Source organism: Anomaloglossus baeobatrachus, chromosome 1, assembly GCF_048569485.1.
Source record: "Anomaloglossus baeobatrachus isolate aAnoBae1 chromosome 1, aAnoBae1.hap1, whole genome shotgun sequence".
In the NCBI taxonomy this organism is placed as follows: Eukaryota; Metazoa; Chordata; class Amphibia; order Anura; family Aromobatidae; genus Anomaloglossus; species Anomaloglossus baeobatrachus.
The window spans coordinates 533909956-533926522 of record NC_134353.1 but is presented as its reverse complement, the minus strand read 5'-3'; the positions used below and the strand labels follow the sequence as shown (position 1 = coordinate 533926522).

At 40.5% G+C, this 16567-nt stretch overlaps 1 protein-coding gene across 2 annotated transcripts in view; it reads left to right on the top strand.

The window, feature by feature from the left end:
- CNTLN (centlein) overlaps window positions 1-16567 on the top strand; it is a 506300-nt gene that overhangs the window by 444431 nt on the left and 45302 nt on the right. For both annotated transcript variants that reach the window (XM_075316500.1, XM_075316495.1), the window contains exons 25-26: window positions 9033-9221; window positions 11601-11678. In XM_075316500.1, coding sequence (XP_075172615.1) covers window positions 9033-9221; window positions 11601-11678 — 267 coding nt within the window. The remainder of the gene's footprint in view (window positions 1-9032; window positions 9222-11600; window positions 11679-16567) is intronic.

Here is a 16567-nt window from a genome sequence, read left to right as displayed (position 1 = left end):
AGCATAATATAGAGAAAAATACTTTGATTCCTGCAATGTGTCATTTACTGAGCAGCTAGTTGCAATTTTATAATAAAATCACAGTTTTATCTGCTGTATATCTAACAGTCCTGTAAATGGCGAACTCTGTATTACCCCATCCTCATCACTGATCGACACCTTTCTGTCTGTTCACAGTGTAGATAGAAAGCTGACAACCAGTGGTGTGATTCAGGTTATACAGATCTCAGCATTTAGAGAACTGGTAGATGTACAGCAGATAAAACTGTGATTTTATTAAAACTACAGCAAGCAGCGCAGTAAGTGACACATCGCTGGAATCAGGGTCTCTGCACCTATATTATGCTGCTCTCAGATTTAGTAGAAAAAAACTGGTGATAAATTCTCTTTAAGTTCAGAATGATTCAGTTTCTAATTATTTAGAGACTATTATTTATTTCACCTTCTTACTGATCTATTATTGGTCAAATGTGAGTTACTGGAGGCAGACATTCTACACGTTTATTGGTCTTGTTCTTCTTTACATAGTTTATTGAGGAGAGTGTAATTGGTAATTGAATGTCCAACTTGTGGTACTCTCTTCTGCTTTGTCGTTTTGGGAACCTCCTTGGTTAATTAATATTTAATTTCTGAGTGGTTGTTTCTACTTGCCATTAAAGGGGTTGTCCACTACTTGGACAATCCCTTTTAATTCCCCTTGTTCACCCCCGTAAAAATATATAAACCTATCCGGTGCAGCCACAGTTCTAGCGATGTCTAAAGCGTTCATGGGGCCCACGCGACAAATCAGCACCCGATGTCTGTCACTTCGCCTTCAGACATTTGAGCAGGATGTGAGTGCTGCGCTGACTTACTGCTCAAATATCCGAAGGCGGGGTGAAGAAAGCCAGCGCTGATTGGTCGTGGGGCCCGTATGTCATAATGTAATGTGGACCCCAGGATGCAACTTCAGACATCGGTGGGACTGTGGCCACACCGGAGGTGAGGATAGGCTTATTTGTTTTTACAGGGGCGAACAAGGGAAATGAGAAGAGTTTGTCAAAGTATTGGTTAAATGGTTACAGTAACTATAGCTAAAAACTGCATTTCTCCACATGTCTCACTATTTTAAGCCTGGTTCTGACTGAAGGTACTTCTAGCTATGAAATCTAGCTACTACCTTTTCAGAAAAGCTAACTATAAACTAATGTCCAAAATGATTGCACCTCCGTTGTACTTTACAAATTTTTGTTTGTTCTTAAGAATCTTTTTTTTATTTTTGGACATCACTCACATTTAGGTGCAATAATTTACCTTAAAATTTTCTTTTGCTCCTGTATAGAGTAATTGGAACATTTGTACACATTTTAGACTCAATGGGCATATTTATCACTATTAATTCTGAGACAGTAATAACTTAGAGGGCGTGTCACAGTTGGAAAAGTAGTCAGTTTTTGTTCTTAGTTTATTCCCATTAATCCCCTTACTGGTATGGTTTTTTATTTGTTTAAATCCGCCATACAGTTCAAGAGATATGTGTTACGTCACCACCGGAGTCCGCTCCATCGACTTCTACTTCTATCGCCAGGCGACGCCGTGTTCCTGCCGTGGATAGTGCTGGTGGGGGGAGAACAGTCGATGCCAGCGGTGCCGGTGGGCGCAGGCTCCGCTCATCCACTGGTCTGGGTTTCCTGGGGATCTGCAGTACCACTGGCTGACTGTAGGTGGTGGGTGTCTCCCAGCTGAAGTACCATAATTCAGCTATAGCCTATGGGAAGACACCACACCCTTTTTAATGCCCCTCATGTCTGCTGACCTCTGCCAGAGATAGTTCTGAAAATTCTGGTTCCTGTTCTGTGATTTCATGTGCTGATTACCGCTTGTTTCCTGACTACCCTCCTGCCTGCTGTTTTTATTCTTCGCTGCCCGATTCAGTTATGACCTCTGCTTGTTTCTGATTACGTCCTTGCCTGCTGATTCTGTCCCTGTTCTGCAATTCCTGGTTTGACCCTGCTTGACAACCTGCCACAGGTAGTGATAACCTTGGGCAGTGTGTAATTCCAAATCCCTGTATAGGGGTTAAAGGGTTTCAGGGTTCTAAGGGTCCTGCTTGGTGAATGGCTTCCCTCTATCCTGTCCATTACAGCCCGTCTGAGTCTGTGGATCCAGGCAGGCGTTGTAATATGAGTCTTTGGCTTTATCAAGGGAGTGGTGCTCACAGGTTAATAATGCAAAGCAGCTTTTAAAATAAAAGCAGAATAAAGGGAGCAGCAGGGATATACAAAGTAAAACAACTTTTTTTTGGTGACCCACTAATATTGTCAGGATGGGTCAGCAGTCTGTGTATGGAGCCTCCCGACTCTACAAAACCCTAACAGAGGAAGTCGGGAGAGAGATGGGTCTGGCATATCGGATGTCCAACAGCTTATAATTTTTTTCTCTGGCAGTTTAGCCGCTACCTGTCTGTCTGACAACAGCTCTTTTATAAAGAACACAGGAGCACTTGCGCTAGTATTGTACAGAGGACTTGGAAGAGAGTGGTTTGGCTATTGTATATTAGAGACTTTAGGCTAGGTAGTCTTAAAATGCTCCAAATTTATCATATGAAAAATTAGATAGGACGAATTGGGTGTAAGTTGCGCTATCACCAGTAGATGAGATTCTTCATTTTTTCTTTGAAGTCCTGATGAAGGAGACTTGATCTCTGAAACGTGTTGACTTGTTCAAAGAAATAAATTGATTAATCAGCATTGACTACTTGGAGATAGTGCGGCTTACAACCGGTTCTTCTTTCCTAATTTTTAATCGCTTTCATCTGGAGCTGCAGCTGTTCGCCTTACTACTACACGATTATAGGACTTGTGACTGTCACAACCCCACCGGGTGATTGTGTATTACCTGCACTTACCTGTTGACTTGTCTGGTAGGAACCTATTTGCGCTTTCATCCACAGTTTATCCTCCGTATCCAAATTTATCATAGTGATTAATGCTATTTGATAAATCTGGCAAATGTTTAGACTGGTTAGCGCTCAATATGTTAGTTGGCTTATTTTATGCCAAAAACGTGTACCACAATTTGCACTCTCACGTTATGCCATGCCTCGTTCTCAATCAGCCAGGACCACTTAAAGGAGGCCCACACACCCTCCTTGTTGGACAAAAACCCAGAATGTTTCTAAAACATTTAATAAATATGATGCAAATCAGTAAAGAATTTTTTGATGCATATTGTGCCCAAATTCTGGCCCATTGAGCTTTATAAGTCACCCTTATAATGTAAAATGTATTGAAGATGAGTATTTTACAGTTAGGGTGGCAACACTGTTTGCATTAAAGGGTGTGAAGCACAGTAACAATGAGGCCACTTGCACACATACGTTGAATATTTGGTGAGTTTTTCACCTCATTATTTGCAAACTAAAACCAGGAGTGGAACAATCAGACGAAAAGTACATTAGAAACACGGGCACCACATCTGTATCTTTTACGCAATCCTGGTATTGGGTTACAAATACTGTGTTAAAAAACTCACCAAATAATCAACGAGTGCACGTTAACTAAAGTACATGTTGCTACCCTATTTGAGAACAGCATGTAGAGACTCTGAATCCAACAATGTATCACTTAGATTACTGGGTGCAGTCGGTCTGATACAATCACAATTTTTAGATTTAGCCATCTAGCAGACCTGAGAGAGCTGTCCCGGCCACACCAGGCTCTCAATAGAGACTGTACATTGACAGTGAGGTGTCACTCAGAAGAGGGGACATGCTGGAAGTGACATTGTAGTCTGAGCAATGAAAAGTCCTGGTTATGCAAACATAGCAAATAAACAATAGATTGGACCTTGACAAGACTGGCATCCCTGAATTCTACATTTTAACCCCTGCAGATGCTGTCTTCAGATTACATACAAAAAACCTGCTCACAGATTCTTTTTAAAGGGTTATTCCCATGTTCAAGATCCTATCTCAATATGCAGTAGACTAATATTATTAGCTCATACCTCCAATTAGAAGTGTAATATGGATCTCATGTTATAGCCATGTCTCTTTCCTCATGTGCAGGGCATTGCAGCTTAGGTATCCATGGTTACGTCCACTCAAGTAGTGACAGGTAGTTAGTTGTTAGTGGTCATTACCATGGATACCTAAGGTCCTGCAATGCCCTGCACATGAGGTAAGAGACATGGCTCTATCAGGAGAACTATACTACATTTCTAATTGGACGTATTTGCTAATATTATTAGTATTACACCTACTGCATATTGGGATATGATCTTGGAGATGGCAGTACCCCTTTAATCTGGGTTTGTAACTATTTAACCTCAAGTAAAGCAGAAAAAAACCTTTGTCCAAGCGGTTCTTTTCCTGATCTTGCGGCATCCGTTGAATGCTCGTTTACAATCTTTAGGCCCTAATGGGAATTCACAGCTAGAACATTATCATCCCTTTGTACTGTCCTTATTGGAAAAGCAAAAAGAAAGTGTCACCTTTGTGAGGCAGAGACAGCACTTATTACAGATGATACTCCGCGATAGATATTGGTGATAAATTAACTTAATCTCCATCAGGATTACTCTGCAGCTGGGATTTAGGCAAATTGAATCAGAAGCCTGAACAATGACAGTGAATATCTATTAGACTGTAAACAGAATAACACACTCTGTGGATTTTAATGAATGAAGCCAGTAGCTGAACGCTCACTGCTCGCGTTTGGCATATGGTTACTGATGCGTGCAGGAACAGGACATAATATACAGTGAATGTCTTAATGGGTGGAAGCTTCATTATTAAAGCTCACCAGTCAAGGTAGTCTGTCCCTGAGATACACCACTGCTGATTTACCTAAAATATTTTATTTAGAGGAATTGGAGGTTAAAAGTGTATTATTAGCATTGCAATGCTCAGAATATAGATGACCTTCCCATGCTTTCAGGAAAAGACTAACTAACTTTAAGTGTTCATGTACTAGTACCAGCTCACCTTATAAGTAATGTCTAGACATTGGTACTTTTTCTTATATTAATGTTGCTACGGAAGTAAAGTCATCAATAATGTTTTATTAAAACAGTATCACATTGTTTTAAAGGGTTTCCCTCCCTAAAAATGTTTTTTAGAGGCTTAGCATTCTCATAATAGCAAAAAAATATACTTACCTTATTAAACCCCTGTTATTCCTGTTCCAATGTTGTCTATGTGCCCCGTAGTCTGCGCATATCCTGTATTTTTTGTAGACTGCTATAAACACACGAATACAGCATCGATTATAATGCAAAAAAATTCAGCATTTATATGATTATTGTTGGTTCAGACTATGAAACAGTTGTGTCCAACAGAGTCCACATGGGCTGACAAAACATTTACCCAGATGCAGTGGGGGGATATGGTGGACATTATTTTAAGACAGGGCAATGGTAACAAACTGAACCTTCGCTATCCTTCCATGTTCTGTAAGGCTTAAAGCTGCAAAGCTAGGATGTGTGCAATTCCGGAAGGATTACTTCAGTGTATTTAATGAATCAGGTCATCCACTACTTTTACATTGATGGCCTATCCATAGGATAGATAATCAATGTCTGATCGGCTGGGGTTTGACACCCGGCACCCTCACCGATTAGCTGCTTTGGTCCCGGCAGCAGCAGCCAACTGGAAATGCTCAATTCCAGAACTGCCCCGTCAACTGATAGCAGCTAACTCCAAGTATTGCACATCCTCTTCCGATTGATTTGAATAGAAGGCGGATATGTAGCACCCGGCCGTGGCTGCTATCAGAAGACTGAACAGAGCATTTTCAACTGGCTGTTGCCACCACTGCCAGGGCCAAGAACACCTGATCAGCGGGAGTGCGGCCTGTCAGACCCCGGTCGATCAGACGTTGATGACCTATTCTAAGCATAGACCATCAATGTAAAAGTAGTGGCCAACCTTTTTCATTTTTTCAATTTTTGCTGCGTAGTACTCTTCATGGAAATCACTCTCTACATATTATTTCAAAAGATGCTCCAGGAAAAGACGGCTCTGACAATAACTTCCATGCTAATATGGTAGGTTTGGATGGGGAATAGGTTACACCCTTAATGCTGTATGATGTACATGTCTGTCATAAGTACGTCACTTAGAGCTCTACGATGGACTTGTAAGTCTTGCTGATTGCACAGCACAGTTCCTGTACCAACGCAGTCCGCTGCAGGAGTATGACTGATCTACACAGCCAGGCTCATGCTGTAACTTCTAGGGTGGGCATACCCGCTAATCCTAGCAGTTCACTTCCTCATATCCCACTGTGAGTAGTGACAGCAACTCATAAGGAGGTTTTGGGGTTTTTTTTTTTTAAACCAATAAACTTTTATTGAACACCACAGCAACATATTTTACAACAGGATAGTTATTTTACATATCTTCATACAAAACGGGTACATGAATAATACCAATATAAACCGATTGATCTCTTAATATCACTTAACTCATAAGGAGTTTAACAGAGGGAGAACACTCCATCTGTCAGCCCTTTGACAAACTCTGAGGCTTTTTTGTTGTGCATAGTAACCCACTGGCACCCCACAATCATACTGTGGGGAAGCCAATCAGATCCCGCCATGGACTTGACCTGATAGACTGCCTGTTAATCAAGAACGTATACAATAATGTTGTACACAGCACTACCCAGGTAGAGATATAAGATCGCATATTAAAGTCCCTTTAAAGGACTAATAACACATTATTTAAAAAAAAAAAAAAAAAAAACAAATCTAAGTGATTAAAACCAATTTAAAGACACCAAACCCTAAAATCCCATTTTTCCTAATTAAAAAATGGTTTATTCTACAAAAAAATAAACTCACCTTTAAAAATGTCACTTACATGTCACCATGTCCCTAATGACAAACACTATATCATTAATCCTGCAGTGAACGCCGCAGAAAAATACTAGAAAAGAACAGTGCAAAAATTGCTGGCTGTTCATCCCACCTTATAAAAAATGGTGAAAAAAGTTACCAATAAATATTAGTTTGTAATACAAAAATATAAGCTCTCTAGAAATGAATAAAATGAAAAAATAATGGTCCCCGACCAAGATGCAAAGACACGTTCTAAGAGCCATAACGTTTTAACTTTTTTTTTAGATATATTTTACTTTTAAAGTATATTTTTGCTTAAAAGTTATTTTCTTGAGCAAAAGTAGTAATATCAATAGATTATATAAATTGGATATGACTGTAATTGTATTGACCTCTTTCTAAAATTATATGGTTAATTATTTTGTATGTTAGGAAAAAAAAAACATAAAAAATAATAACCACAATTACCAACAGCAATTAAAAAAAACTGAAAAAAGTAATCAATAAAAAAATAAATGCCAGAATGGCTGGATTTTGCTCATTCAGTCTCACAATAAATAAAAAAAATGGCCAAAAGTTACATGAAAAGTGATCAACGGGTTTACCCCGATGCATTGGAAGTTATTGGTGGTGAACCAAACGGCTACCTCCTCCTCGGCCAGGAAATTTTGTGTATACAAAAAAATGGAACCAATGAAAACTACAAAACTACCAAACCATAAAACAACTCTGAGTAATACCTTAGTCAAGACTAAGAGCCTTGAGCTCGAAACGCGTAGACCTTGCGTTGTCTCTATGCTCTGCATGTTTTTACCAACTTAATTATGACATAAATGGTATGCTTTAACCTATCATACATCCTGCAGTTGATGGAATTCATCCCTTGGTGTTGCTCATTGTTTGCCCAGAAGCCAGTCTGGGACTTCTGCACACTGCACCCGCCAATCAACGTATTCATGCCTGGTGAACTGTTTTTTCTTCTTTTTTTTTTTTTTCCTTCCAAGAACCTCACACAATTCTGTCTTTAGAAAAATAAAAAAAAGTTATGAGACCTCCTTGAAAATTATCTAAAAAATGTTTTAATTTTTTTGTAACAGTAGTAAAACCTAAACTCAACAATATAAATTGGTTACGGCCGTTATCGTGATAACCTGCAGAATAAAGTTAAGGGACTGATCACCAGAATTTTCGTATATAACCTAAAGCCAGTGCTATACTGGCACTATCAAGCTGATTCTATGCATACCATTAGTGGTCAGCTCAGATGTTTAGGTTTTGAAATCCAAGAAAGTGAAGTTTGTAAAATGAGCAGCTTGTTGATTGACAGTTGCGCTGGAGCAGATCATATATTCAGAGTTATCTCCTCCCTGTTAGAATTAGGATAAGTATTATACAAACAATTCACTTTGTCTAGCAGGACCTGTGGTGAGGTCATATCCATGTGACCAGAAGGGGCAGGGCCTCAGCCACCAAAGCTGGATACCAGGTGCAACTGTCACTCAAGAAGCTGCTCATTTTATAAACTTTACTTTCTTGGATTTCAAAACCTAAACATCCGAGCTGACTATTGCAGGTATGTATAGAATCAGCCTGATAGTGCCAGTATAGCACTGGCTTTAGGTTATATGCGAAAATCCTGGTGATAGGTTCCCTTTAATGCTGGCGTTGCGCATGCCAGTCCTCATGAAGGCTGTCTGGCTGTCATTAGGAGGACCACCATGAGACAAATAATTTGTTGCATCTTCTGAGTGGTGAGCGGCTCCAGTTATCAGAATAAAGAGAACACGTTATTTGTACAGCACGAGAGTGGCTGAAAAATGAAAATGTCAGAAAGCAACTACAGGGCTACCGTTTTGTTTTTTTCTTTTTTATATTTCTCCCCATAATGAGGTTAGAAATGTTTGGTAATGCAAATTATGCTGCTAAATGCTAACCCTATGTCAGGTATGTTGATGAATAAATAACTGGAAAGTGGCAATGAAAAATGGGGAACAAAAATTCTTTGTTCTAAAGGCCCAATATGAGCATGTTCCTAAGGGGTTAACATAGGTCAAGAAATAGTGTAGTGGCGGGAGGCTTTAACTGTTTCATTTAGGTTGAAGAAGAATCATGATAAAGGAGAGGATATAAAACTATTTACAAATAGATCACTTCTGAGGAATCATGGACTTACCCGCTAAATCCATATTTTTTTCCTTTCATTTGAAAAGAGCTTGGCGAAAGAACTCCAAGTGGATGTCTGCGAAATGAGAAATATCGTTCGACAGGCCAAAGTGATGCACGAGTCCGTAAGTGGTCCATCGCAACAGTCCGTACACAGAGCCCAGTCACTGGCCGCCAGCATCCTCAACATGTCACAGTCTGACCTCAGCGATATACTAGAGGTCCCAGATGAGGAGGTCAGTCAAAACTGTTAATGAGGTTTTTTCTTCCGAAATATTATATGGCTTATGTATTTTTTTTAACTAATTTTCCACCACTCTGTCTCCTCTTTGTGTTGTCAGTCAGTAATTCAGGATTGGCCACAAGATATTTTATATTGTATATTGTGTTTCCAGTATGTTTTGTCTTTACAGTGTGATTGCAAGAGATTTACACACAGAATAATAGAGCCTGAAAAGTATTACAAATTTATACATCAGCAACAAATTATTTGGAACTTATTCTCAAAGACATAATACATATTATTATTACTCTACATTACTGTATTAATAAGTGGTCTGTTCCATCTGTGCTGCCTGTACTGTAATGAAAAAGGACTCTCATATAACACCACCACTCAAAGTGGAGTACATACAGTATATATTGATTGTAGGAGAACAAGAACTCAAACATTTCTACATTTCTGCTTTTTTCTGTCTTGATGGGGTGCAGAGTGTACATTCATGAGAAAAAATGAACCTTTTTTGAATTTACCAAATGGCTGCAATAAAACAAAGAGTGAAAAATTTAAAGGGGTCTGAATACTTTCCGAACCCACTGTATATCTACATTTGCATTGTTTGGTGAATAGGATACTGAATATCTGTAATAATGTAAAATGCTTGTTCACCTGGTCTGAAATCACCACTCTTTATTTCACCTCAGAATGCTCACTTCTATAAGTTCCCTGCCCCTAGTAATATACTTACCAGCCGTCGCTGTGTGCTCTCGGCACCACTCCAGTCATCTTCTGTTGTTTGTGACTTGTGGATTGCACCAGTATTTGCTGGGTGGACTGGACGTTACTTCTCAAAGTAAGTCTTAGAGCTAGAATGAGGCTCTCATAAACTTACATTGAGAGCTTCTGAATGTGTATTGCTTTAGTAGAGGAAAGATAACGGTCTAAAGTCCTCCATACACATGGCTTTCAGTTATACAATGCTTCGGTCAGTTGTTTGGTCAACAGACATCGAGACTCTCTCTTAGGCCTAAGCCACATGGCATGAAAATCAGAGCGAGTGGGATGTGATAAAACATTGCATTCCACTCGGACCAATATTAACCTATGTCCCAGCACCCATGAGCGATTATTTTCTCGGCCCCAATCGGACCGAGAAAACAATCACAGCATGCTGCGATTGTAATGCGAGTCTCTTTCTCTTGCACCCATTCAAGTCTATGGGGCGAGAGAAAGATCGCACTGCACTCGCATTACACCGGTGTACCGCTAGTGCAGTGCGAGAATGGCAATAGCTGACAACAGAGGAGAGAGGGAGATAAATCCCTCCCTCTCCTCCTCCGTGCCAGCCCGCCCCTCTTAAGCGCTGGCCCGCCCCTCCTCAGTGCCAGCCCGTCCCCCACAGCTGAGGTCCGATCGCATGATCGGACCTCAGTCGCAGTGACACTCGGCTCCTGCTGTGCTGCCAGCATGAGCCGAGTGTCATGCGAGGATCGCATTAGACCCTGTGTGGCCCCGGCCTTACATATACAAGAGCACTTGTTCGCTCTTGCGCTCCTGTGTTATCTGTGAGAAAGCCACCAAGAGACATCTTTGTTGATGGCTTATATTGGAGAGAACAAATCGATCAGCAGTCTAAATTCAGACATCCCACATCATTTTCTTCCCTGATGATCAGTTGTCCAGCATGCCCATATACGTTAGAGTATCTGCCAAACTCATCGATATCGACAGCTTCAGACATTAGTCTAATGTATCGAGTTCTTAAGAATTCTGTGTATTTTTAAACGTGTAAGATAGTCCTAGTGAAGAAGGTATACTACAATGTCCAATGACGTTCTAGAGAACTGGCTGCTTCCGTCTTTGTCATAGCAATACAATGTGAACACCTCTATATGTCTGCATATTGTTTTTGGACGAGAGAGTGAATTTTACCTGAGAAATTTTATAGGGATGTACTATAATGATCTTTTGACCATTAAATGCGAAGTAAAAGACCCTCCAAGTTGTAATCCACCACAAACAACACATTGCGCCATATTTCTTTCCATAAATCACACATAGGATCATCCTGCAGCACAATGTTTTCACTGCTGGTGTGTAGTTAATGTAATGGAAAGCTAGATGGCTCAGCAATTTAAGGAACATGCCTCACAATCTTTATGCAGCCTGGGTAAAACTGGACCTGGTCCATGTAGCCATTTCACGCTTTTATAGAAGATACAGGGCTATTGATTGTTCCTTGTTATTAGCAAAATAAGGATGTGTAATGTATCCATGGAGCACTCTGGTCACTTTTGATGCAAGGTGTTTTAAACGCTATGTGTTTTTTTATTCTATGTCCATAATGCTTTCATAAACCTGTCATAAATTATTATGTCTCCTTTGCTCCCATTAGGAAATAGAAAATGTGAAGCGGTCAGTAGAATATGATAAAGAATGGATGAACCACGTAATGAAGCTTCTAGAAGGACAGGTATTGGAAATATATCTTGGTGGATTTCTTTTCTGTTTCCAAGCCATTTACATAATGAACATTTCATACTAAATAATGTTTAGCCTTCTCAGTGTATTTATTTTTAATATAGTTATAAATGAACAGTGAAATCCTGCATCCAATAATCCAAAAAGTGTGATTATTCCACACATTTCCAGCACTAAACTGTAATATAATGTAGAATTTCACAAAAGTAGAAGCAAAAGAGTCAGCATAACTTAATAATGGCAGCTTGAAAGGTTTAAAGGGGTTTATTTATTGAACAGTCCACCAATGTGTAAAAATTAAATTAGCCATGTCACATACTAGTCTCTTGCTGCGTAGATTCCCCACTAGTCTCCTAATTTTTGTCATGGTTGGCATATGACCCTAGCAGGCAATCAGTGCCAACAAGCTTGATTTATAGAGCACACTTGGTCCAATTATAACAAAGAAACGAAATGGGCACCCCTTTTACTAATATATCTTGAATGGCTACTTTTTCAGGGAATCTACCCTTTCATAATTAAGGAAATTTGTCAGCAAGGTTTTGTTCCTTCATCTGAGTGCAGTATATAACGTAGGGGCAGAGACCCTGAATCTAATGATGTATTACTTAGTTTACTCAGTGAAGCAGTTATGACACATTCAGATGTCTTTGTAGGTTAAAGCAGAGTGGAGGGCTCTGTACGTTCGAAGTCTACTGACAGTGAGCTGCTTATCACAGGATGGGGCGCGTTAATAAATAAATCAAATGGAATGAAACCGGTTTAAATGCCGCGCTAGAAACCACAGATGCTGTAGATAAAAAGATTTTCTTTATTTCATAATTCTACGCTTTTCAAAGGCATCTCCGCCTTCTTCTTCAGGAACAAAAATCTTTCCTTCAGGAACAAAAAGTTGATTTTTGTTCCTGAAGAAGGAGGCGGAGATGCCATTGAAACGCGTAGAATTATGAAAAAAGAAAATCTTTTTATCTACAGCATCTGTGGTTTCTAGCGCGGCATTTAAACCGGTTTCATTCCATTTGATTTATTTATTAACTGCTCCCCGGGGTCGCTGCTAAACCACTATAATCACTCACATGCGACCATAGGGTGTTATGACTGGCACAACCCTACCAGGGGAGTGTGTCTCTTTCTGTCTCTCTACCCTCATACCGGGTAAGACCCTATTGCGCTTTTTTCCCCTACAGCTTTACAAGGATGGGGCGCGATTAGACTACCAAACGTAGACTGTTGTAGTCTAAGCAATGATAATCTCCTGGTACTAAGAAAAAATAATTGCAAATATACAACAGCACGTAGCTTGATAAGAGATATATTGCTGAATTCTGTATTTTACCCCCTTTCTGCTGTCTTCAGATTACATAGCCAAATCCTGTTAACAAAGTTCCTTAGGCTTACTTGTATGGAAGTTGTACTTTTGACCAGGCAAGTTTTCTTTTGATCAGTTTCACTGTGAATCCACATTAGAGCATACAATGTGAGCAATCTGATCAATTTGGGATTAGTCATATTCTTTGGGTCTAGATTTTTTTTAAAAATTGACAAACCTGTGGGGCTTTCTTGTGCAATGGTGATGAGAGGGTACTGAAAATGGTGTGGTCAAGTAAAAACATCTTAATAAAGAGTGATTGTGGAGAATGGGGAATGTGATTTCAGGAGAAGCGACTGTATCCTGACAGGTATGGGGGATGAAATTGTGATTGAGATTATTTACCATGTGCAGCTGTACAGGAAAGCTGGCCCAACAATAGGTCCCACTTCAAAGGCCCCCTGTGGAGAAATTCACACCTCAATCAGCCTGGCTGAAGCCACGCTTTTCTAACAAGAAGAACCCCTGCTGTGAACACAGGCTGCTGGTAGACTTTAAATGGGACAAAACAGCTGCAGATGAAAAGTAATATCATACAGAATTATGGAATTACTGTATATCCAAGCCCTAAACCGATTATATTTCTGGGACCACAAGGACCGGCCATACCTGCACCTGGGTCTTTATTCTTCCTGGTAATCGTGGGGAGGGAGATAGATGGAATGGCTAGGAGAAATGAGGTAAAGAAGCCACGCTTGGTCTACGAATGAAACAGTGGCACAGCCAAAGCCGCTGCCGTAGGATCTTCCAGTAAAAAGTTATGGCCTATCGTAACTTTTGGAAATTGTAGCTGCAATAAACCAAGGGGAGGGAGTCTTGGCCCCTCCCAGGGGTGTGAAGGGAAGTGACTGACCAAGGGTCAAAAGCACATGGGAAGGGATGGCCTGGTGTTCTCTTCTAAGGTAGGTCAGGCCATCATATTATGTTGTAAAAAAATGGAAACCACTGGTACCACACAATTTCTATGTGGCTACGCAGCACGAAGGTCTAACATCCACCAGCTTATATCTCTTGTATCATCACCTGTATTTGTATATCTGACTGTTGTACTTTATTTATAGTGTCTAGTATATACAGTGTCTCGTTTAGTGTGCCCGTATGGCTGTTAAATATACAATTTAATCCCAGGTTGCTCTTTTATCTCAATCCAGGAATTCACATGTTCATGTTCTCGGTTTGTTACATGCTACTGGGCTGGTTTCTGGCTCGATATAATCTTGCTACAGACCAGGCTTAAATCAAACGAGGAACTGGTGGCAGTCTTACCAGCAGGCAGATCTCTCTTTCACTGGGTCTAGTGAACAGTGTCCCTCAGCCTGTCAGGATTGTGAGTGTGGTGTAGTGCCTGAGGTTGTGTGGATCACCCTCTCTCCCTTCGCATGCCTCCATGTGCCCACGTGGCAGGAGGTGTCTGTGTAAAACAGTGCCAAGCTGACCATACTTATTCCCAGGGGGTGTGGAACATCATGTTTTTCGTGGAATTGACATGACCATATTGTGTGAACGTGACATAGCGGTGACGTCGGACAGGGCTGTGCGTTTCAGTTCGTCACAGTGATCCTCTGAGCAAATGGTTGTGATAAACAAGCAGTGCACATACAAGCAAATTGTAGACAAATACAATGTTAAAGCTCTAACCAACTTAGTTGAATGTGCAAATCATCATTCCTTATCACAGGTGGGCTATAATAGCAGACAACTAATTTGAGTGTCATTGATATCAAAAACAAACAGAAAAGCGAGACACCAGTGAGAAAATTTTTCAAATGGATCACTAAGTGAAAATCATTAAGCTACAAGTCTGCAGTTACTCCATGTTATTGCAGACTTTTGAATCTTCACATTGCGTGCACTGCATGCTCTGACAATTCTCTAGTGCCGGGACCAGGTGATCATCTGTCCACAAGAATGTGATTTGCATACCCCAAACCACATTCCGATTAGACTATATCCGACCTTGCTCAATACACTTGCTTTGAGCGACACCAGATATAGTCTAGTATTGCCATATGACCGTATGTATGCAAATCACATACTTGTGGTCATGCAGGCACAGAGAGTGACTGCAGACTTGTAGCTTAAAGGGGTGGTTCACCTATATTTTTTATTGTCTAGATCGATATTATATTGAGAAACAATATTTCTCTCATATACCTTATGTTGGCAATAGTGCCTGTGAGATGCGCTATTGCAGACCGCTGTTCCCCGCTCCGTGACCTCGAGGATCCGGTGACGTCACGTCAAGTTCCTGACACCGCGGCCGGCCGCAGTGTCCGTGAGTGATGGGCTGTGGGCGGTGTTTCACCGCTCGTCACAGCCCATCAGCTCCCTCTTCCCTCACAGCAAAGCGCTGCAAGCAGGAGACATGCTGAGCTGTGACAAGCGGTGAAACACCGCCCACAGCTCAGTGAGTCAGGAAGACTGGGGCCGGCCGCAGGGATGTGACGTGTCTGGAATTTGATGTGACATCACCGGATCCCCGAGGTCACGGAGCAGGGAACAGCCGTCTGCAATAGCGCCTCTCACAAGCACTATTGCCAAAATAAGGTATTTGAGAGAAACATTGTTTCTCAATATAATATCGATCTAGACAATAAAAAATATGGGTGAACCACCCTTTTAAGACCGGACAACCTCTTTAACTGTTTAATTTAATCCAGATTTCTGTTGCATAATGCTGCAAAGAGGGTCAGAATTTAGTGAATATAGCATGAGTCAATTAACTCATAGGGTGTATAAAAAGAGAGATTATATCCCGTGATCCCAAGGTATTGTTGCCCCTCTATAAATCACTTGTAAGGCCACATCTGGAATATGGGATCCAGTTTTGGGCTCCACATTTTAAAAAGGACATTCAGAAGTTAGTCAGTTCAAAGGCGGGCAACTAGACTACTACAAGAAATAGAAGGCCTCCCATATGATGAGAGGTTGAAAAAGTTAGATATGTTTAGCTTAGATGTGTGGTCAATATAAAGGACAGGCACATGACTTATTTCATCCAAAGACAATACTAAGGACCAGGGGGCACTCACTGCGAGTGGAAGAAAAGCGATTCCGACAGCTAAAAAGGAAAGGGTTCTTTATTTTAGAGCAGTCAGACTGTGGAATGCCGACCACAAGAGGTAGTAATGGCAGATACTATAACAGCTTTTAAAAAAAGGCTGGATGATTTCCTCAGTACACACAACATTGTTGGTTATAAATGACTTAGTGACCAAATGTAGAACTGGTGGAGGAAGGTTGAACTAGATGGACCTAGGTCTTTTTTCAACCTAAGTAACTATGTAACTCTTCCTATCAAGTGTTACCATTCAGGCAGATGGAGGTGGAGTAATGGAGTTAGGAATGTTTCCTTGGCAAAGCTTAGATTTTCTAATACTTGTGGATGGACTTTTGATCAGTAGAGCTTATATATGCAATCTAGCCAAACAAGTTCATCCTTACATGCACACAATTTACAGATGCCACCAATTTTCAATACTTTCCTATCAAACAATATATTAACTGCAACT